The following is a 23,887-nucleotide window of genomic DNA, read 5'->3' as shown; positions in this document are numbered from 1 at the left end:
GCTGCGCACGCACCCCTTCCTCCCCCGTGCTTAAGGTTGCGCATGCGCTTCCTCCCACCTACGCATGACGTTGCCGGGGTGCGCATGGTCTCTGGTCGCTTTGTTCTCCCCTCCCCCACATTCGCCACCTCTGTGACCCTGTCGGCGTGGCGGTCGCTGGGAGACGGGCCGGGGCCTGCTCAGCGCGCGGGGTCGTGCGGTGCGCGCGGGCGGCGGCTGCCTCGTGTCTGCCCCGCTGCGCTCAGCCTCCAGGCGGCGGCGGAATGGGGCGGCCGCGGGCAGCGGCGGCCCGGGGCGGCGGCGAGAGCAGTGAGGCGGGCGGAGGTAAAGGGCGGGAAACCCGGGGAGCAGGGGCTGGAGCGGCAGCCTGGGCTGCGCGCCGGGGGGCGAGGGCTGCAGCGCCCTGGTGCGTGTCTGCCTCGTCCGCCCTCGGAGCTGGGCCGCCGGGTCGTGCCTTGGAAAGGGCGTGGGTTGAAGCCGCCAAGAGAAAACTGAGGCTGCTCGAGACATACCAGCAAAAAGAAAACGGGGTGGGAGTTAGCGACGGCCGCAGGTTAATAACGAGGGATCCAAGTGGGGACGAGGAGTGAGTCGGGAGCCTGTTGCTGCCTTGTGGGAGACGGGCTGCTGCAACCCCTTAGGGCACTTGCATTCTTGTGACTGACTAAATTGGAGATGCATCAGCTTTCTTGAGCAGTAATTTAGGAGCCGCTACTTACAAAAGCTTCTGTATCTGTATCTCTGCTTTAGTTAGCCTCTGGGTGGGCCTCCACACTGCCTTCTGCCTGACTTCTGAGTTAACATGGCTAATGACTCCTCTGTGATGCATGGTGCTAGGTATAAAGGATGTGAGTGTTTCCACATGGTGCATTGTGCTTTAAGCCCCCCTCTAGCATGGACACCTGGAAATAAGAGTAGTTAGGTGATCCATCACGCCTACTGGAGAAGCTTCTTGCTGGGGTCCTAACAAGCAAATTACAGGTCTCCTCCCTGAATGGGTCAGTGTATCTGATTTAGAACCACTGTAGTCCACTAGATTTGGAACCACACGTTTGCATTGTACATGGAGTCAGCCACCAGACAGCCTGATTATAAACTTGGTAAAACTCTGTAGAATGGGCACAGGCAGACAGAGTTCTTTGGGTAAATGTGATATCTTTTATTAGACAAACTAAATACTTGGAAAAACTGTTCTTTGCAAGCTTTCAGGCACAAACACCCTTCTTCAGGCAGAGCGAGCATCTGCTGGTTGTGCACTCTCCTGGGTAAAATAGCTTACACTAATATGCAAAATGCAGATCTGTGAAAATGAAAATGTGGGCCAAGGCAGCAGAAAGGGATCTTGGAATTATAGCTGACTCAAAGATGAACATGAGTCAACAACGTGACAAAGTGATCAATAGAGCTAACCGTGCTCTATCATGCATTAAACCAGGTGCATCACAAACAGGTCTAAGGAGGTGATACTTCTCCTCTATGGCATTGGTGAGGTCACAGCAGGAGTACTGCATCCAGTTTTGGGTGATGCATTTCAAGAGGGATGTGGATAATCTTGAGAGGGTCCAGAGGAGGGCTACTCATGGTTAGGGGCCTGCAGGTAAGGTCCTACGAGAAGAGATTGAAGGACCTGGATCTCTTCAGCTTCTGTAAGAGAAGACTGAGAGGGGATCTGGTGGCCATCTACACATTCGTTGGGGGGGGCAGCAAGGTATAGGACAGGGGTGGGCAAAATTTGGCCTGCCAGGCCATTCTATCTGGCCTGCGGGGCCCCTAACAAGTTTAGAAAATTCATGTTTGTCTGCCTCAGCCGCCTGTCATGTGGCCCTCGATGGCTTGCCAAAACTCAATAAGCGGCCCTCCACCCAAAATAATTGCCCGCCCCTGGTATAGGAGATGCTCTGTTTACTGAGGCACCCCTTGGGGTTAGTAGAAACAACAGCCACAAAGTGACAGAGAGCAGATTTAGACTAAACATTAGGAAGAACTTCTTTACAGTAACAGTTACGAGAGTCTGGAATGGGCTTTCAAGGGAGGTGGTTCTCTCCCCTACCTTGGAGGTCTTTAAGAGGAGACTCAACAAACACCTAGCTGGGGTCATCTGACCCCATCTCTCTTTCCTGCCCAGGGCAGGGGGTTGGACTCAATCTACTGAGGTCCCTTTTGACCCTAAAAATCTATGAAATCTATTAAATATGCTCTATCTGATCCAGGAAGAGCACAAAACAACTGCAGGCACTCCTGCCTGATGAAAGGTGTTTGTACCTGAAAGCTTGCAAAGAAATTTTTTTCCCAACTATTTATTTGGTCTAATAAAAGATACCATATTTACCCAATTACCTTAGACAAACACAATTATAATGAAAACCCCTGAATGTGAGGCAGGGAAGATCAGAGATGATAGGAGACAGTAGGTGTGAGACAGATAGGCGGGGGGAAAAAAGAGGGGACGTTGCCCTGACCTGGTGATAGAATGTAGTTGGTAATATGGAGAGGTTACCTGAGGCTATCAGATAACAGGCAGGTTATAATGTGCCATACCGTCTACATAAATTATAAATACATGTACATATATAAATATAGATATGATTATAGATTAAACATACCTAGATTATATCTGTAGAATGAGCAAGCACTTAGACTGTTTTTGGAAACAAATCTCAATGGCCTAGGCAACAACTTGAGAGCCTAGGGGTAGCATGAGAAATCTTGTTATACTAGTCACCCAACACTGACAAACCCTTGAAGAATCTTTTTGGAAAAACTTTGCTTCATTGGCCAGAGAAGATGGGTTGGAGCTAATCTAATGAACATCTCAATCGTCATGTGCAATGTGTGAGCATCCTTATACTCATGCTTCTTCACTAGAGTTACCACACCTCATGAGTTAATTTTGGGATGGATATGTGGTTTTGTGTTTCTTTATGTAGAGGGAAACATAGAGAATGAAGACCCCAGAAAATTTCCCCTAATTTCCCCATGAAAAAAGCTTGAAGCTGTCAGTTTTTCAAAAACAGGGAACAGTGGGTGGGACTTCTACAATCCAGTTGAATTGAGTTAATGATCAGGAAACATCTCAAATGGTTGAATTGGTACGTGTAAAACCAGTCTAGCCTTCAAATAGAATAAATAAGAGAAAGTAGTCTGTACTTCATGGACAACATGTAGTATCTTGTGCATGTAATGAAGTCAGACAGGCAGCCCACAAGATGTAGTTGTGGTTGCATGGCATGTTTGATTTATATAAAAAAAAAACAAAGAAAAAAAATCAAATTTTCATGTTAAAAAATGCCTGCTTGTTGTGGAGATCACTTTCCAAATTGGAATCAAGAATAAATGGATGCAGTCCAGTCTCCTTGAGATTAGAGGTGGCCTGAAACAATAACTGACACATGCAAGCTGTTTGGCCTATCCTTCCTCAGTTGACTTGATTGGGGTGTTAATCCTAATGAAATGGTTACAAATGTCAGTATTAACTGTTGTACTACTTATTATAGAAGGTGGGGTGGAGAGACGGATGGGTACAAAGCCCATGACATGGGGTTGTATATTGTTACAGAATTAGATGATGTTTTAAGTGCATATTAGACCAGGGCAGGGAAAATATGGCTTGTAGGCCGGATCCAGCCCACCAAGCAATTCCACCTGGTTTGCAGGGCCCCTCTGTAAGCCCTGGCCCTGGGCTGCCCCTCTGCAAGCCTGGGCCTCCATGCAGGAGGTATGCTCTGGTTGCTAAGCAAACCCCTCCCACCCCAGCCTAGCCTGACCCACGGCCAGCTCCAAGCTTGCAGGTCTTAGAGACAAGAAGCTTCTACCTAGCAGAGCTTCTGCTAGGTCACCCCAAGGCTGTTCCCAGCTTCCCTGCCTACGAGCCTGGGAATTCAGGTGAGGACCCCACCTGCTGGGGCTAGGGACTCCTGCTGGGAAAAAGGGGTCTGGGAGCACACAGCTCCCAGGTGGCCAAACTGAGCTGTTCCTGCATGCTGCAGAAGCACAGGAGCTGCACACTATGGGGCTGGGTCAGGCTGGCCCTGCACACTGCCACTGCGTGCAGCCGGGGATTTGGGTGGAAGCACTGTGGGGCCGGGTGGGGCCTCCAGGGCCTGGACCAGAGAGTGCAGGGAGCTGTACGCTATGGGGCTCTAGTTGTGCACCATGTGCAGCTCCAGGGACTGAGGACTTCCTCCCCCCTGCATAACCCATCCACACATATACCACCCCCCTGCACTGACACTAATGGTGCCAAGATGGCAACCAGGGGCAGGGCACCTGTAAAGGGTCATATCTACCCTTGCGGCCCTTGACAACTCACCAAAACTTGCTAAGCGGCCCTCCAGCCGAAATAATTGCCCACCCCTTTATTAGACTAATATTTGTTAGGGGAGAGATGATCCTGCCTTGATCGGAGGGTTAGACTGGATGAGCCTGTGATGTCCTTTATTTCTCAGCATCATGTCTTCATAGAAATCATAGAAAAATAAAGACAGGAAAAAAGGGATTAGGGCAGATGGTAGAGAACAGAGCAGTCATGACAGTGCTCAAGATTAACGTATTTTTACTGAATGGTGACAGATATGCAAGTAAGTCCTGAATGAGTAATAACTAGATAATTAGGTGTACTTCTGTCATAAAGGCCAAATCCTACTCCTAATGTCTGGACAAGCTTTCCATTAACATCAGTGAGAGTTATGTCTAAATTGAGTGTGACATCGTCCTAAATTTGTACCCCAAGCAACAATTAAAAATGGAATTTGGTCTCATCCATGCAATGCCTTTGAAGCCTCTAATCCAGTGCATAATAGAGCTGTCAGCAAAAAATCTGAATGGAGATTTATTTATAGAGAACAAATGATGCCAAAGTGCGCGCTCTCATTTTTTTTAAGCTAACTGAGTTATTGGGTAGCGGAAATGGTACAGATGTAATATCTGAGACTTGCAAAGCATTTGATTCATGACCAAATTCTCTAAAGCAGCTGCTTAAATTTGCAGCTGGGTGACTGTCATGTTTCCAAGTGTCTGTTTGAATGCATAGATGCAGGATTCCTGTGTGAATAATGAGCCCTCATGGAATTGCAGAAAAACTAATTGACATTGGCTAGGGTATGGCACTGTCACATGGATTTAAAATTGCCTGATTTACTTCAAGTAAAGCTTAATTGTAAATAGTAACATAATGAGTTGAGGAAAGTGTCTAATGAGTTCTGCAAGGTCTCATTTTGGGTCTTACAAAACATCTTCATGGGGGAGTAGAGAGCCTATTAACAAAATTCAGACTGCATTGAACTAGAAGCTGATGCAAAGATAGCGAGAGTCAACAGCTGGTACAAATAGCTTTAAAGAGGTTTGAAGTTTGGCCAAAATACAGTGAGACTCAGGTTGGGGGAAGGCAGCTAATATATCTAGGGAAAAAGAGCTTGAAACACAGATGTTCCTGTGAGGAAAAAGCCTGGAAAGTCATGAGGCTTAGAGATTTAGCAGTGCTGGTAAACAGCTAATGGCACAGCTTCTAAAGATCAGGACAGCTGCAAATCTCCTGCATCCCAGCTTAAATCCCAGTCTTCCACCTAGCCTTCCCCAAACTAAATCTGAGTACAGAAAATACTGAAACTTTTCTCTGGTGGTAGAGGGGGAGGGGTAGGCTGCTGGTGTATTAAGATTTGAAAGGCACTAAGGTTACTGGTGAAAGAGAAGATCTGGATGATGGATAGTTATGAGGTAGCAGAAAGCCAATGTGGTGCCTGAGTGCACAGAAGCTAAGACGAAATTTATGACACTATATAGAATTATAGCCACTCTCATGTGCGGTAGCACATTCAGTTTTGGTTTCCTCATCTTAAATATCTAGCTGAGAATGAAAATCATTTGAGAAGGGCATCAATGATAGAAAGGCCATAAAGAGGTTTGAAAAGGCTTATGTTGGTGTCTCATTTATTGATTTTTCTGTGGTGCCATAACACGGTGTAGTGCTTTCAAGATTATAATCTAAATAAGAAAAACACAGAGTATGAGAGGAGAAGGGTGAAGAGAGTGGTGGAGGTTAATAATTCAAATTAAAAGGAGTCAGAGTGTAGCAAGCAAATCTTGTGAATTTGGAGACTTGTACCAAGATACTGTTGAGAGGAGTATCCAGCCTGGGAGTACATGTCAACACTGGAAAGTAAGATAAAACCAGTAGTATCTGGATACTTAGGTATCAGTTTGAAAAAGGGGCTCAAAGGTGAGAGTGAATGAGAATATACATGCTGAATGGTGAATTGCCTAGAAAGGAGGATCTGCCAAGGAATCATGATGAATCCTAAACTGTCAGTGAGTCAGCAGTACAATGCTGTTGCAGAAAACCCAAACTAAGTTTTGGATCGGGGTAACATAAGCATTGTATTTAAGACACAGGAGATCCTAGTCCTACTGTATCGGACACTGGTTAGGTCTCAGCTGAAATGTCCAGGTTTTAGCAGTGGTTTCAGAAGAATGAGGTAGAAAAGCTGGAGATGGTCCAAAGGTAAACAATAAAGGTAGTAAAAGGGTTATCTGGGTTATGGTTCTGGCCGTGTTCGTGTAAGGATGTAAGCAGGCAAGGTTCTTTGGGTAGATGGAATAGGAATTATAATTTCATCATGGAATAGGGATAGGGATTATAATTTCTAATTTATATGCTATTTGAGACAATCTACTCATGTAACTTCTTTAAAAAAGTTTTATAAATAGGTCACAACAGGCCGTGGACTATATTAGGGGCCCAATCTTATGGGGTTCCCAGAGGCTCCTCTATAGATTAGTAAAGATTAAAGAAAACAGCTCTACCCAGTGGGATTTAGTGGTTAGTCTAGAAGATCCCATTGAGCATCTCTGTGATGCTTAGTTTTAGTTCTCAAACTGTGAATTTATATCTCCATAGATAATATCCTTGTTAACAGCAGTATATGGAGATGAGAGATAACAAATCTGATTACCTACCGATCAGCCCTATCATCTTTCTGCAAATTATGTGTACACAGAGTCAAGCCCTTACCCCTGTCTAAAAGTGCAAAGTTTCAGGAAGTTAAATGAGTGTTGGGGTTGGAGTACATCTGGGCAAGAAAGAGGAGTCTAACAATAAATTCAAGGAGGGATGGGCAGTAGAAACAAAAAAGCAACATTTTGAGCAGAATATTTCAGAAGCCTTGAGGGATAAGTTTCAGAGTATAGCTTCTCCATTGATTTGAGATCTAGTGTAGGAATGGTATGGTAGGAGGGAAAACCTATCATGGCAGCAGGCTAGCCAGGCCATAAAAGAGACCCCATTTGGGAATAGTTTAATGAAGTTTATATCAGACAACAAGAATGTGGTTTTTGTAGAAAACAGTGATTAAATCCAGGTCTCCTGACCTGTGATTTAAATTTTGATTTAAGACAATTTGATCAAATCAACCCTGCTGGGGTATGATCTGAAACTAGATTTTTTAAAAATATGTTAGATTTCAGGTTATGTTACTTTTGAGAAAGCAAAAATTAGAGGTGAATTTCAGGAGTAAACAACTTCTTAATGCAGGAGCCTACCCTCTGGAATATTACAGAGGTTCCATCACTGGGGATGTTTAAACACAGACTAAGAGAAGCCCTAGTGGTTAGGAGGGGACTATTCTGTTCTGGCAGTGAGTAGCACACCCTTCTGAGCAATCTCTTGATTTTTTTTTTTATGTAAAGGAGACTTCAGAGCAAAATAAAGGAGACTCCAGAGCAAAATAAGAAATGAACTGAGAGCAGCCCAGAGCAAGAAGGACTAGGGCATGGAAGGAGTCAGGATTGAGTGGTTATGCCTCAATAGGTAGGAGTCCATGGGTAAAGTCCCAACACTTCTCATGTGCTTCAGTGACCTAATAAGGACTTTAGAACAGTTTTCTCTGCCTACTTTTGATCCAGGAAAGAGACACGGAGACAAGGGTCTCTTCCATTCCCTCCCAGTGCAGAGTCTGCATTGGTAATTAGCTGTTTATGAAAGAGAAACCCTGGACTAGCTGAGGTGATGGCTACCCTTGTGCTTGTAGTGGGTGGAAATGTTTTTGTGATCAGAGATGCTGTAACTACGTCTGCACTCATGGCACACTGAGTGAATTCCAGCACAGCAGGCTGGATTTGTGTAGCAGTGTGAATGTGTCCAGCTGGTGAGTCTGAATGCAGTTGTCCTTGCTTTTTTTCTCTAGATCTCTCCTCTCTGTCTTTTGAGGAATTGCTGCAGCTGAGGAACAGGGTTGGAACCAAAGCATATCAACAGATGACTTGTGGGAAGAAGGCACCAAACCATACCAAAGTGAAGACAAAGCAGCGGCAGAGCAAGCAGGGGTAAAGGCATTCTTAAGGTCTTTTGCAGCAAGGAGGGTGTTTGTGCACTGTCAGGGATCCAGTAAGACCATAATGACAGCCACTTGAAGTTTTCTTTGCCAGAAAAAGGGCCTCAGGCCTGTCTCACATGCCATAGAAAAGTAATTCTTTATCTCATCACCTCTGGGAATGATTCAGTTCTTCTCTAGAGCTTTCTATATCCATGACTTTCAGTTCCTAAACTACCCATAGGCAATGGAGTTTGTCAAGTGATCGAGTTCATAGCCGGTGCTTCCTTTGGAAGCTTATTCTTTCTTCATTTCTTGCTTTCATGTTGCAACTCCTCTGCTTCTGTTCTAGTGAAAGGTGTTTTAATCAGCTTGTGTACAATTATCCTGTGTGTCTTCTGAACTGGATTGTAGGTCATTCTCTCAGTCTAAATGTTGGCCCTCTGTATTTCTTGTTTTCTGAACTCCCTCCAGTTTGTCAGTATCTCTTAAGGATGTACTCAAAGTGGGGTGTCCCTCCTTGCCCAGGTAGATGTAATGCAGGTTCCAATAATCTTTTCCTGCTAGCTCTCTTTGGTTGTGTTTTCCATGCATTTCTTTGTAATACTCTTTGTTTATCACAAGTGTGTGGGCTCTTTTATCTGATTACTCTTTTATCTGATTTATTTTTGCTGGTGTTCACAAGTCCTTTTGATTGCAAGTGTTCCAGAAGTGCCATTGATGTGAATATTGATGGACATGTTATCCTAAAAGGGCCTACTGCAGACTACTGCATTTCTCCATCTCCCTCCAATTGGGCATGTTGACATATACATCATTACCCTTTTTTCCTGGCAGTTAAACCAGTTTTCAGTCCACATAGTGCTATATTCAGGGTGATTTGAATAGACTTCCTCTGTCTCTGTTTCTCTGGCATTCTAATCTTTTCTAAAACCCAGGCTGAAAGCATTTCTCTTGTCCCTTGAAAGGATAATGAGGACAATACACTGTCCTTTTGTTTGATTTCTTCATTGGAAGCTTTACAAAGGAGGCAGTAGCTTCACAAGACATCTCTTCTTCTATTGTTATGAGTTATTTTAGCTGTAGTTATTTTTAACACTTAAAATCCACTCAAAATTTCAAAAAAAAAGTTTCATTACAAAAGCCCTAATGTGCACAAGGATTTTTCTGGGATGATAGACAAACCTTCAAGTGCAAGGCATGATGTGAACAAGTCCTTTTCCTACATTTGTGTTTTGAAAAAGAAGCTGCTCAAAAGGACTGTAATTGAAGTGCCCCAGAACTATGCCTGTGTCACTGATGCTTTACAAAGCCAAGGTTGACACACTTATTCATTGCGTACCTGCTCAGCACTGACTAAGAACAGTGCACTGCGCAGGGTTTGAAAGGCTCACTAGAGGCTAGGCTTATTAGAGAGAAGGGCAGGAGATCTTCAGGAAGTGCTGGGGTAACAATCCGATGGGGATAGTGCTGGTGCTCTATGCCAGACAGGAAAAAGATATTTTTTCTCCCTTGGCTGTCTTGCTTGTGTACCTACAAGCATCCTGGCTGGTGCTGTTGGAGCTGTCTCTGGAGCTGATGCAAACAATAGGGTTGTATGGTTCTTCCTACAACCCTATTGTTTGCATCCTGTGTTTTCAGTAGCTCTAGGGTCCTGCCTTTTGCTTTCTTTGATTTGTTCCCCTGTGAACTACAGCCAAGTGGAATTGAAGTGACTTGTTAGTTACACTGTTAAGTGGGATAGATATTTTATATTTGAATTTCAGGAAAGCAGTGGATGCAATTTCTCAAACTTAATTGTGGCCTTCATGGATAGAAAACAGGCAGAAGAACTGTAAACAAAAGGTGGTATAGAGCTGAGGATGGCTTCTTGGGAGGATCTTGCAGCACTGGAGTTATGTCCAGTCATATTTACAAACATCTGGGAAGAAAGTAAACAATAGTTATGTCATTTGTCAATTAATATGGACTAGGGGCGGTTCCAGAGAACGTGCACTGTTACAGTTACACCCCCCCCCTTTCAGACTGTGGGCTGGGCTCAGCTGGGAACAGGCGATCAGTGGTGTAGTGGGCTCCCCCACCCTGCTTATTTCCCCTGGAGCAGGCATGGGAAAGGGGAACACCTCTGCCTGTGGCTGTTACCCCATCACTGTTCCTAGCAGAGCTCAGTCCCCCACACAGCCTGTATGGGGCAGGTAGGAGCAGCTCTGAAGCTTCATCTAGATAGCAAGGAGAGCAACAGTGAGGGGGAAGGGGAGGAAATGTGCCTTTTGAACACAGAGGGAAAGGGGAAGGGATTCTTACCTGCTTTGTGTTTTGTTTAAAAAAAAAAGTCCCCAGAGGCTCCTTAAGTGTGGTTTGTGGGCAAGGAGGCTAAGTGTAAGGTGCAGCCTCCCCTGCAGTATGGGTGGCTGCTCCTGCACCTCCCTTTTGCCAAATCCTGGGTTCACCCCTGATACTGACTGGGAGGTGGGGAAGTGTAGATACTGTCACAGAGAGAAATTATGAAGAAACAGTAATTAGCTGTGTGATCAAAAAACAAATAACAATGTGAAATTGAGTTTGGGAAAATACAGCTAAGGAACATCATGGAGGAATTAATTCCAAATTTCTGGGAAGTAGTAACAGTCAGAAAATCTGCGGAGGACTATCAGGCCTGAGTCTATAATGCAGCAAAAATTGTATGGCTTTCAGACTTGGGCACACAAAGCGAGTGAGGTTCTGGGAGGCAAAAGTTGTTTGAAGCTCTGGTGTGACCAGAATTACAGGTTCAGCTTGCATCACCTTCTTACCAGAAAGATGGGAATTCCTGGGACAGAAATGGAGCTTCTGGAGGAACTTGTTTATAAACAGAGCATAATAGCTGCGTCTGTGAGTAAATATCTGATTGACTAAGGCCAAGGGGCCAAAAGCCTTTTATCAGTTGTAAGACCAGAAGGAACCACTAATGACCATCTAATCCCACTGTCAACATAGCACAGACTGCTTCACCCAGTGATTCATGCATCATATATAAGCCTACGATTTCAGATAAGACATTATTTTGAGAGAGAGATTCAGTGTTGACTTAAACACTGCCTGTGAAGGATGTACATCCCTAGATACATTATTACAGTGCTTAATTATCCTCATCTTTTTTTTAGATGCTTTAGTTCTAGTCAAATTTATCTTCCAACCACTGGACATTGTTCAGCTTTTGCTAAATATTCAGTATTGGACATGTTCAGGGTTGTCTGCAGATTGTAAAGGAACTCTATGTATTTAGTTTAGTGTAGCTGCTGTAAGGCAGGTTCTACAGGCCTCAGATGATCCAGGTAACTCTCTTGTGAACCCTTTTCATTTTGTCACCTTCCTGTTTGAGCTGTGGACACCCAGCACAGGACAAGCTATCTGGCAGGAATCTTGCTAGTGCTGAATATGGTAGTCATACCACCCTTTCCTGTTTCTGTTGTGTTTCTTTCCTCCATCAATGGGTCTAAGTTCTCTTGGCCGCCAAATTACACTGGGAGTGTGCATGCAGTTGGTTCCTTTTGTGACCCCCAAGTCCTTTGCAGTCATTGCTCTCCATAATAGGCACCCGATTCTTGTATGATCTGCATTTTAGTACATTTCCTTGACTGTATTAAATGTGTTACCCAACTCCCCAGTTGGTCCATATGGATCTGTAGATCTGATCTGTCCTTACTATTTGCCTTTCCAACAGTTTGTATCTCCTCTCCAAGCTTTACCTGTGCTCATTTGCGTTTTTCCCTACACATTTTATGGCTACTGAATATAATTGGACTGAGAACAGATGAATATTGCATGATGGATTAAAACACCAAGGAGAGGGAGGATTTTTTAATGGGGTGCATAAAAGCATGTTTTAACTAATAGGCTGAAGTGAAGCAAGGGAATATGTTGGAACAGTGTGGAATAACTTAATACTCAGTCATCCAAGAGAGCTATAGGAGCTCCAGGACTTTGTCCTGTCTAGTTGTAAAATTTGTCAAAGCCCCAGAGAACATCCCTGAAGGAGTTATCTTGCCCTGTTGCAATCGCCTTCCTTTTTTAAAATTTTTAAATATATTGTTGCCCCTGTTACCAGAGTGATTGCCTGTTATTTGGATCTAGCCAGGTTGTTCCCAATAGGAAGAGAAATTGATGACAGCAGTCAGGCATTTCTGTGGTCTAATTAGGCTTATTGACTCTGAATGCGCACACAGTCCCATTTCTCTGAATGCAGTAGGAGCAAGCAGGAGGAAGTTTCCTTGCTTGCTATTTCCAGGCCTGGCCATGCAATCACTTCAGTGTCCAAGGAGCTCTTTATGTGCTTCTGCTCCTCTGAGCATGTTTCATGACTGCTTCCACTTCTCATGGGCTTTCCCACCTCTGACATGCACAGCTTCCAAGTAATCTCTTGGTTGCTGCATTTGTAATCAGTCTCAGGGAGAGCCCTGAAACAACATGGTTGGGTCTTACTCAGTTTGCCATTTGCCCTTGGGAATTAGCTTTTCAGGTCTCCCACTGTCTTGTTCCCTAAAGGAGCTTAATTGCACCTTCTAGCTAGCCTGAAAGAAGAACTCCTGGAGGTGGTTTTAACAACTTCTGTTCCTGTTCACAGGTCAAAGACCCAATGTATGGTAGCCAGGATAACAGTGTGGCTATCTCTACACTGTTCAGTTAACTTAGGTGATCAGCACCAAGGCTGATTAGGGATGCTGGGTAGGAGCATCCCTAGTGCAGTTATACTCAAGTTACTGTTCTTTCACTTCTGCACTACCATGGGGGGAAGCATCTCATGGCTCTTTGTGGAGAGGTGTTCTAGGATTCTTTCCAAAGAAAGCTTGTATGTCATTCAGGAGGGACTGTGAAAAGCTATTGGAGGACTGTCAGCACTTGACTGCAGGCTAAATCATTCTCAGTGCAAAGTAGATCTGGCCCAATTTATGGGGAACCCTGGTTGTAACCTTAAGACAAGGTTATTTAGCTTAGGCCACATACAGTTTTGAAAGCTGGCTTGGTGATTTGTCTGCATGAACAGTAAAAATGTTCAAGGCTAAAACCTTGGTAAGAGTCCAGGGCTGACTGTACCATGTGAGGATGCCCTGAGAAACATTCATGGATTATGAGGCCAAAAGGGACAATCATGATAATTTAGTCTGACTCATGCTGTGCCCTGAACTATTGTAATTCCTCTTTGGAGTAGAATATATGTTTGTAGGAAACACGCAGTCTAGATTTACATATTGTCAGAATTACCATAACGTTGAGAGATTTGTTCCTAATCACTCTGCAGGTGGTATTTGTTTTCTGGCAGCACCCAAAGACCTCATGCAGTACTCTGCACAAGTGCACAACTAGGCCCAGTCGCTGCCCCAAAACATTTACAGTCCCATTTACATCAGTGCATAAATGGGTATCAGTATTTATTCTTTACAGACAAAGTCAGCTCCCAGACTACTGCACTGGGCCACACAGTTTAGGGAGAAGGTAAGCAGCCCTCAGTGGTGAAAGAACAGGTTAGGGACTATTTAGAAAAGCTGCACATGTATGAGTCCATGGGGCCAGATGCAGTGCATCCAAGGGTGCTGAGGTAGTTGGCTGATGTGATTGCAGAGCCACTGACCATTATCTTTGAAACCACCTGGCAATAGGGGGAGGTCCCAGACAAATGGAAAAGGGCAAACATAGTGCCCATCTTCAAGAAAGGGAAGAAGGAGGATCCAGGGAACTACAGATCAGTCAGCCTCATCTCAGCCTTCCTGCCATGCAGGGGGTCGGACTAGATGATCTATCTGCTCAGGTCCCTTCTGACCCTAGAAACGATGAAACTATCTCAGTCCGTGGAAAAATCAAGGAACAATCATCTCAAGTTGCGGCAAGGGAGGTTAAGGTTAGATATTAGGAAAAACTTGCTCGCTAGAAGGGTGGTGAAGCACTGGAACAAGTTACCTACAGTGCTGGTAGAATCTCCATCCTTGGAGGTGTTTAAGGCCTGGACTTGGCTGGAGTGATCTAGTTGTAGATGGTCCTGCTTTGGGCAGGGGGTTGGGCTAGATGACCTAAGGTTCCTTCCAAACATAATTTTCTATGACTCTAGAGGGAAGGGATCAGGTGAATGTAACAGGACTGGGCCCCATGGTGCCCGTGCTGCCCCGTAGCAGTCAAATAGCTACTGTTTCACCCTGTTTCTAGGTACCCTGCCTTCCGCTCTTGTTTGCCACACCTTGATGTAAATTAGAGGTGCACCAATACATCAGTCCGATATTGGATCAGCACCAATATAAAGAAAATTGGCTGTATTGGAAATCGGCCTGATGTGGCCAATAATTTCGTGTCAGGTTTTTTTGGACACTGGGCCTTCTGGCCCTGTACTTGTCCTGCTCTAGGCAGTGAGCCTGCTCGGGCTCTGTCTGTGTGGGCCCCTGGCCCTGTCTCTGCCTTGTTCAGTATGATAAGCCTGCTTTGGCTCTGTATGGGTCCCACTGGTCCTATCTCTGCCCTGCTCTGGATGCTGAGCCTATTTTGGCATTGTATTCCTAAGCCCCTTTGCCCTGGTAACAGTCCTTGTCAGACACTGGGCTTCCTGGCCCTGTCCTTGCCCTGCTCTGGGCAATGAGCCTGATCTGGTTTTGTCTGTCTGGGCCCCTGGCCCTGACTCTGCCAGGCCATGAGCCTGTTCTTGTGCCAAAGCCCACTCAGTGTGCTGGGCCCCTAGCCCCTGGCAGGCTTAGGACTTCTGCATGCCCTCAAGCACTACTGGAACCTCTGCCACCCATCAACAGTATAAACCATAGTGCAGTCAGAAAGCCCTCTGGCTGTAACACAACTCTTCCCCACACTGGCTTTCAGCGTAACAGAAGCTCCCTGGAAGAACCACCAAGCTCCATCCCCATAGTGGGTACCACTTCTGTGTGCAGGTTGTGGAGCTGAGGGCATCTCAAATCAGCCAGGCAGTCCCATTCAGCCTTGCAGGTTTTCTCCTCCTGTTCCTGATGACCCTTCTGCTCTGCCTTATGAGGCCTGAACTCAGCAGCGTGCAGCGCTCTGCTTGTGGGCTGCCTCCCTGTCTGTCTCAGCGCAGTTTGCTGCTCTGTCTCCACTCCGTGTGTGGGTTATCTTCCCAGTCCTACTGTTTGCTGGCAGCAAGTTCGTTAGCAGCTAACTTGCTTCCAGGCTGCCTGCCCTCCCTGATTAGTTCAGTCTGCTCTTGTTTCTTCTTAAAATAACAGCCTCCTAGCTTCCTGTTGAATCTTAATTTTGAAGACTTCCATTCAGTTGCAGTTATCCTGCCTGACTTTATGTAGATGCTGCTAGCAGGCCATCACCAACTTAATACAGTCTTCAAATATCTGAAAGGCTTCCAGAAAGAAGGAGAACAACTATTCTCCCTTGCTGCAGAGAGTAGGATATGTAACAGTGACTTGAAACAACCACAGTGTAGGTTTGGATTGGATATTGGGGGGAAAACTACCTTGTTCAAACAGTGAGGTTGTGGAATCTCCTTCTTTGGAAGTGTTCAGGAAGAGACTGGATAAGCACTGGATAGGGATGATTTGCATTTGTGCAGGGGCTGTGATCAGATGCCTCTGGAGATTTATGGGCTGTGGGGTCATCGCCTGACATGATTGTTTGATCTAGTTAATCCTGCTTTCTCCCTTTTTTGCACTTTTATCTCCCCTGTTTACCTGTGTTTCTTTCTTTCTCAGACCACTGGAGTTTTCTGCCAAGAATCCAGTTCCCTTTCTGCGACAGGTGGTCTCTGTTAAAAAAAGGGTAAGTGCCTTCTTCTAATGTTAGTGGTCTGGTGCCTTTGGGTCTGGTGCAGGAAATGTGGCTTGTGTTTGCCAGGGACAGAACACAGAGGCCATTGAAGGAAATGAAGCCTTGAATGGTAACGGAGGTCAGAGTACAAACTCATGGAATCCAGAGGGGTTCAGGCAGAGAGGCATGTATGCTTGGGAGCTTTGAGTGCTGCAAGGGACTTGCAGAAGAAGTGATACTGCTCCACTCTGTTTACAGTTCAAAGGTTTATGGCCCTGTGGGTCCACTGGCATCATCTGGTCTGACCACCTGCAGCATGTGCCAAAGTATTTTACTGAATTAGTTCATGGTTGAACTAAAGCAGATCCATCAAAAAGCCTCCAGTCTGGATTTAAAAATTGATAGTTACAGGAAGCCTGTAGTATCCTTCCAAAGGCTGTACCACAGCTAGAGACTGATAACACAACCTCCCCTCTTGTGCATATTTTCACAGCAGTGCTGTGTCTGCCTTAACCCACAAGCATATGTCTAAATTGTTATTTTCCAGAACAGACTTATAGATATGACAGGCATCTGTTGCTCCTAGGTATACAACTTTACATGGGGTCATACTGAAACCCATTTTGTGTATATCCAACTTACCAGGCAATCTACAGTGCTCGGTGTTAGTGACATTGCTTTTCATTGTTTACAGCTCCTCTGATCTGTCTCATCTTCAGACTCTGGTAGTGGTTTATGATGTGTTTCTTCTAGGTCATTGGCAGAAATGTTAAATAGCCAGGGTCTAAGAGTCCAAGAAGCCTGGAGATGCGGTGAAGCTGAGTTTAGGAAGAAGAGGTAGGCTGCATTCAGAGGCCCTCACCTCTGCTATTCCTTGCAGGTGCATAGAGATCCACGCTTTGATGACCTGTCTGGGGAGTACAGCCCAGAAGTGTTCGAGAAGATGTACAGCTTTTTGAACAGCATCAAGGAGAGAGAGAAAGAGGTGATGTTGTATCTTTTGCCAACATGTGGGTAGAAGAAGCCTGCCTGAAAGTTGCAGCTTCTAGAGAGTCCTGTCAGTTGGGCCTCCTGGGGAGTTGGGACTCACAGTGCTTGCTGATGTCTCCTATAGATCGTTCAGAAGCAGCTGAAGAAAAGCCGAAATGCAGAACAGCAAGAGAACCTGAAGCAGTTGCTAAAGAGAATGGTGAGTATGTGTCTTGTGCAACCAGCATCAAATTACTGCTTCTGGCAGCATGCTGAAGCAGGCAGGTGCCTGGAGTGACCAGCCTAAGTGTGAGGCTGAGAGGTGGCTAGTGATACTGAAGAAAGGAGGTTTGGCCCAAGCTCAGCCTTGGTAGTTTATAATATCCTGCTGTTGCTTCCTAGACGCAGCAGGAAGTTGCTCAGAAAGACCGGCAGAGACGGAGAGAGAAGGAGCTGGCCCTGAAGAAACAACAGAGGGAACAGGCCCAACAGGGGAGGAAGCCTTTCTACTTGAAGAAATGTAAGTTCCTGGTTTGGGCAGAACTGTAGGGTCCAGAAATAGATGGTTGCTGCCTATTTGTTATTAATGGATGATGCCCAGAATATCAATGAACAGGTTCTAAAAATTGTGTTAAATAAATGGCTTTCAAGAACAGCTCTCACACGCAAGAACATGGGAACTGCAAGTGCAGGAGATGCAAGGCTGGCCGGTCTGTCAGATCCATTACAGAGACGAGTCCAGAAGAGCAGAATGAGAGCTGGACCCAACAGCACCCCCATGATGCTGAGCACTTTAGACAGGAGTTGGCCAAAGTGACTCACCTTTCAAAGTAACTCAGACACTTGAGAGCCTGAGCCTCACTGAGAATTCATGGGGTATGGGGGAGCGTAATGAAAGGGACATCAGGCCCTACACCGAAGGTCTGACAGGCTTGACATGCCTCAGTTCCCTACCAGTAGATTGGGGCTAATGCTTGTATATTATTAGCTCATCAGGGTAGGGACTGTGTGTGACTGATGCAGCACCTAGTGCCCTGAGGTCAACTGGGGTATCTGAATATAGCTGTAAAACTACCTGTTCCTTACAGTGTGGGTGAGGTACAAAACTAGGCAGCACCTTTTGTGTGAGTTCCTAGACCTGAACAGTACTGTAGGTGGAGAGGAATGTTCCTGGGGCTTCTTGGGAGATGAGCTGTCAGAAGGATTTGGAGACCAAGAGGAAAGAGAAATGGGATTGGCATGAGGGTACAAGATAAGAGGGGCAAGATAGAAGCAGCTCCTTGGACATTTGTGCTAGGAACTGTCACTCCTCATGAATTGTTCCTTTGCTTTTGCAGCTGAGAAACGGAAATTGGAGTTGGCAGAGAAATATGCAGAGCTGAAGAGGAGTGGGAAGCTGGAGAGCTTTCTGAGTAAGAAGAGGAAGAGGAATGCCATTAAGGACAGGCGCAGACTGCCCTTCCGTAAAGATATGTGACTGCTGGGGTGGGCTGGGCATGCATGCAGCAATGCTGACTGGATATCAAGCGCTGGGATTTAGCTCTGGCTGCTGACTGGCCATGCCCAACTGTCCCACATCCTGCTCTTGGTGCTGTCTTCTCTGTATCACTGCTCTCTTTTGCTGGATGACAGTTATCTTTCAGTAGTGGGGTTGGGGCTTTCTATCCACCTAGACAGCCAGGGGTTGAGCAGAATAAAGTTCTGGTCCAAGTTGCACAGAGGGCTAGTTCAGACATTGTCTCGAATGTGGTGTCCAGAGTCGTGCAGGTTGGTCACAGCTATCTCTGTCCTTGTGCAAAATGCCTTTGTCCTAGCGTCCATTCACTTGCTGTCAGGGCACAGCAAGCTTGTGTTCCTGCATTAGAATATGAGTAAGAGGTTTTCTCTTGCTCATACTCTGGCAAGAGCTCTTGCTCTTGCGCAGGTAGGAGGAGCAGTCTGAACCTCCTGGGCTGGCTCAGGTTAGGCTTCATGGAGTTTAGTCCTCTCTCTTTTCAGAACTGATGTCAGCTAAGAGCAGATGCAACTGGGACCCTTTCCAGACCCTACACCACCCTTTGCCAATATTGTGGTTCTGTATTACCCTGCGTGTGTAGCCCATCAGGCAGCTCTGGGTCCATCTGACAGCTTATTTCTCAAAAAATGTTGAGCGTATTTTCATGGGTTGCTGTGCAAAAAAGTTGTAATAAAAGATAAATCTCTCATCACTTCTGTGCTGGTAATCCAACAGTTCAGTACAAAGTTTTAACTTCTTGAGGATTTAATTTCTCCTTTCATGACAAGCTCCCCTCTCCACAGGAATTGCCTTTTCCCGTGTAATGAACAGGTTTGCTACATTTGAGTAGCACTCTTCTATGTTTGTTTCAGGCCTTTGGCACCTGTCACACTCCCCACTGCCGCTCAGAACGGGCAGGGATTCAGTATGTCCATGTTGGGAGGGGATTCTCCTTTATGCCTGTGAGCCAGCATTTTCCTGCAGAGAGGTCCTCTTAGCCTTTGGTTGCCAGAATTGTTCTGCTGATGGTCTTAGTCCCTCTCTCCATTACAAAGTCTTGCTGGCTGCACTGTTAGCTACAGGATGTTAAAAGATCTCATCCTGGAGCTGACAGCTCTGTAAGCAAACCCCATGGGGTGACTGCAGTTCTGGTGGCAGAAGCTGCTGTTGTTCAAGGTAGCTGGCATAGTTCTAGCAGTAGAACTCTTGCCAGCAGAAATATACTTGCATGATGGGCTCAGCTGCTGCAGCACTACCATTATTGTTAAAAAGAAAGCTGCCTCGTAGCATAGACATGGCCATAGGGACCTTCTAAGGCAGGGGCAGACACTTATTTTGGGTGCAGGTCTGCTTACTGAGTTTTGGCAAGCCATCAAGGGCTGCATGACAGGCAGCCAGGGGCAGATAAATATTAATTTTCTACATTTCTTAGGGGACCCACAGGCCAGGTAGAATGGCCTGTGGGCAACATTTTGCCTGCCCCTGTTCTAAGGCCACATTTAGACTCACACCAGTGTAGACACCACTCGTCCTTTTAGCAATCAAAACCAATAGATTTGTTGAGGGCTTTTCAGGGAAATGGGGAGGAGGAAAGGTGTTGATTGCTTGATTCTACACTACCTGCACACCTCACAGGTGCTGCTTTCCTGTGGTCAGAGTTCAGTTTTGCAATAGTAATAATGCATGCTCAAAATCTAACTTGAACCACTGGCATGAGGGGAAGAAGCATTGCATTGCAAAACCAAGGGTAACACCTCTTAGGGGGTGAAAGAGGTCAGCTTAGCTCTACCTGATTTGCAGGCCAGAGCCCCTCTTTTCCACAGCCAGCTTGGCTTAAATCCTGCAGCCAACCTCCTGTTGCATTCCACAGCCCTCGCACACAGAAGGCAGTTGAAAAATGGAGTTTCTTATTGTATTACTATTAACTGGGGGGAGAGCGGTCTCCCCTTTTTAAAGTTTCTTTACTATAACTACATGTTTAATGTGTGGAGCATGGTAAAACGTATCAAATATTTTCAGTTAGAGAAGTTATTGGCCAGGAAGCTCTAGGCTTAGCCAACTGTACAGGGGGTGTGGGAGTTCTTGGCATGTGACAGGGCTTAGATGTTAGCAGCAGCAGTGACATTGTTAACGGCTGTCAGGAAAAGTAAGCATCAGACTTCCAGACTCCTCTCTGAGATGAATGGAGGCAGTTAACACTTCCTGGCTCTTGCTGAAGATTGCCCATGGCTTCAAGTATACATGTATACACAGTTACATATGTGTGTACCATCCAGGCTTTGTTTCAAAGGCTAGCTAAGTGGAGACAGACCAAAGCTCATAAGTGGAGAGTTGGAGATTTTTAAGAATGAAGATGCTATGTTTGGAATCAGTTTCTATAGTGGTTCCCAAGGAAACAACAAACCTCATAAGAGCAGGAGGCTGTGACGCAGCTTACAGGGAAGGGAGTTTCTAACTGCTGGGTGACGACTCCCTTTCTCATCATGGTGTGCTGATAGGGGGCATTTAGAGTTTTTGGCAGGAAATCTGTAGGCTTAGCCAGCTGTATAAGAGATGGGAGTTTTTGGCATATGACAAGGCAGCAGTGATAAGTGGTGAATGGATAAAACCTAGGTTTTGAGATCCAAGGAATGCTGCACCATGAAGTCAGAAAGGTTCTTCCTGACAGGCTCAATCTCTCCTAACCCAAAAGAGAATGAAAGGATGAATGCATGGGCTGGCTGAAAGGTGTGTAGTATGTTCGCAGGCAAGGTTCTTTGGGTAGATATGATATATCTTTTATTAGACCAACTAAATAGTTGGAAAAAAGTTCTTTGCAAGCTTTCGTGCACAAACACCCTTTGTCAGGCATAGGGAGACTGCTGGGGTTGTATGTTCTCCACAGTAGAAAAGAAGCTAATTTACAACAAGCGTGTCTGTGAAAATGCAAATGAGTGGAAGTTAGTAAGACAATGGGTGGAAATGGGGGCGAAATAAGGGAAATGTATGAAGGAATGCAAGTGGTCAGCTGGCAGCAGGTTACCTGGGGTATTAGATGTCAGGCAGGTTGTAATGTGTCATAAATCCAGTGTCAATATTAAGTCCGTGATTTTTTGCATCCAGTAGATTTATGAAGTAAAGTTTGTAGGCTCATCTATGAAAGGTGTTTTGTAAATTCCCTTTGAGAGTTAGAACTGAGAGATCAGCAGGGATCCAGGCTTCCCATTTCCCATGGAAAAAGGGAGAAAACCATGGATTTTTCCTTTTGGCAGAGAAACCTGCAGATTCCCTGCTTTTGCAAACAACTCTGCAGGCTGGTTGAACTCCAGTCTGCAAAAGCTGTTTGCAAACAGGGCAGGAAACTCCCAGCCCTGCCCAGAGAAGAGGGGGAGGAGAAGGGTGGAGTCTGAGACTCTGTCAACCTCACTCTTTGCTTCTGGAGCCTGAGGTAAATGGGGCTTGTAGGGAGCTGGGGGTCCCTCTGACAGGGCTGGAGGGAGCCAGGAGCTGTCCCCACCTCTACCCAAGCAGACAGCAGCAGTGGAGGAGCCCTGTCATGCTGCTGCTGCAGCTGCCTGCTGTTGGGGGCAGGGAGCTGCAGACTTGAGTCCCTGGCCCCATAGGCCTGGCAGCTGGAGGCCCCCTGAACTGGGGGGGGCAGGGGCTATGGGTGGGAGGGTATGAGTAGGGTGGGGGGCTGTTTGGGGGGCAGTGATGGGCACCAGCAGGGCTGGCGGGTGCTGCAGGGGGATTTTCATTTTAATAACGAATTTGGGGGGGTTTGTCAGAGAATTTGTGAATTTTTTTTATTTTTTTTTTTAATTGGAGAAAACCAGGATCCCTGGAGATCAGAGAGGGATTGATTGTCTTGTGAGAAGTGGGCACCCACAGGTAATTGGATTTTTTTTTGGTCTTTGATGGATTTTTAGTGTGTGTTCATTCTGGTACACAATTGTTGTTTGGATTCTCCTACATATTTTCCATCGTAGCATGTTCTCTGCACTCCTGGGAAAATCTAAAGCAACTTCCCCTAGCAGCTGGAGTCACCTGCTTAATCAGGCTTCCTTGGGGCAGTACCTTGAAAGAAAAGGCCACAGGTCAAAGCAGTGGTCGCAGACTGTCTGGAGTATGGGCCCCTTGGGAAGGTAGGTCCCTGCTGCTGATTCACAATGTTGCCCATTAAGCTACTAGATTTTGTAGTGGCTGCTGTGCCCTGCTGAGCCATGGGGCAGAGGCTGGTACATTTTCCAGGAAACACTTGAAGCCTCATGGTGGGGATGTCCATCCAGCATTCTGAACCTATCACTTAGCCCCCTTTTTCCACGTTCTCCTGGTGCCTGCTGTCCTGGGAAGGCCATAGCCAGCATGGGCAGATCTAGGGTTTTGAAGAGTGGGGTGCAGATGGTGTGACACATTATCACATATAAGGCCACACACTTTTTTTCTCCAGTTAAACAGAAACTAGAAGCTTTACTCTAATATTCTAGGGGGCTAGCTCTATAATATTTAGCTTAAGATGAAAGCAAACATAAGTTTATTGAAATGTGCACTAATTTGCTAGATTATATATTGTTCATAAAAACACAACAAACTATGCAAAACTAGTCAAAAGAAATTTTCATTAATCCTGTAGTCATTATAGTCAATGTACCTCTCTTTTATTCAGATTTGTAAAACAAAATCTAGGCTACCTGAGTGCTTTGACAGTGCTTCCAGTACTTCACTGTCAGTCATTTCTACACTTGAGTTAATATTAACACACCTGAGTTACGGTTTTTAGCTAAAGCTAAAAATGGTCTTCAGGATTGTAAAATAGGATAGTGTCTGGTTTCACGAGAGCTGGCTTTCCACATGCAGGGCAAGAAATGTTAGAGGGCCCCCTAAAGTTGGGTCTTCCCTCAGTTTCTTTTGAGCTGACTTCCACTAGCCACATCTGAATTGTTTCAAGAATAATTAGACTTGTAAATCAGCATTTGCCATTATTTTTGTTGCTCGGATCATGCTCCAGTGTGTCAGTGGAAATTCTAAATTTTTTTTTTTTGGTTAGATCTCGGTGCCTTTTAAGCTGATCACTGGGAAAATGAAACATGGTAAACGTTCCACCATAGACTGCTTTCTTGGGTGGACTGGGCCTTTGGACTATGTGGCCAACCTACCTTAACAGCAGCTTTGCTGTCATTGGCTCTATGTCTAGCATAATTCCTCCTTTTTAAGATTTTGGCATGTGGTAACTTCTCCCACTGGTAATTTTTGCATGGGCTTTTGAGGCAGTTTAGATTGAAGTGACTTACGTTTTTCAGTGGGATAACTGTAAGTAGTCAAGCCCTCATATGCATGAAGTAGTGATGGTATAACTGTTGGCCTATAGATCTTAACTTCTGTTGACAATTTAATG

General features: G+C 45.5%; 1 protein-coding gene across 1 annotated transcript; it reads left to right on the top strand.

The window, feature by feature from the left end:
* The first annotated feature begins 100 nt into the window (after positions 1–100).
* Positions 101–19,225, top strand: RRP36 (ribosomal RNA processing 36). Its single transcript, XM_090054310.1, has 7 exons — positions 101–324; positions 8,178–8,316; positions 15,995–16,061; positions 16,930–17,034; positions 17,164–17,238; positions 17,421–17,538; positions 18,356–19,225. The coding sequence occupies exons 1-7, from the start codon at positions 264–266 to the stop codon at positions 18,493–18,495; spliced, it is 705 nt and encodes a 234-aa protein (XP_089910436.1). The 5' UTR covers positions 101–263; the 3' UTR covers positions 18,496–19,225.
* The last annotated feature ends 4,662 nt before the right edge of the window (positions 19,226–23,887 follow it).

This window comes from Crocodylus siamensis, chromosome 1 (assembly GCF_052110815.1).
Source record: "Crocodylus siamensis isolate JL-2025a chromosome 1, ASM5211081v1, whole genome shotgun sequence".
In the NCBI taxonomy this organism is placed as follows: Eukaryota; Metazoa; Chordata; order Crocodylia; family Crocodylidae; genus Crocodylus; species Crocodylus siamensis.
Note: the sequence above shows the minus strand (reverse complement) of the source record. Positions and strands in the feature narration are given on the sequence as shown.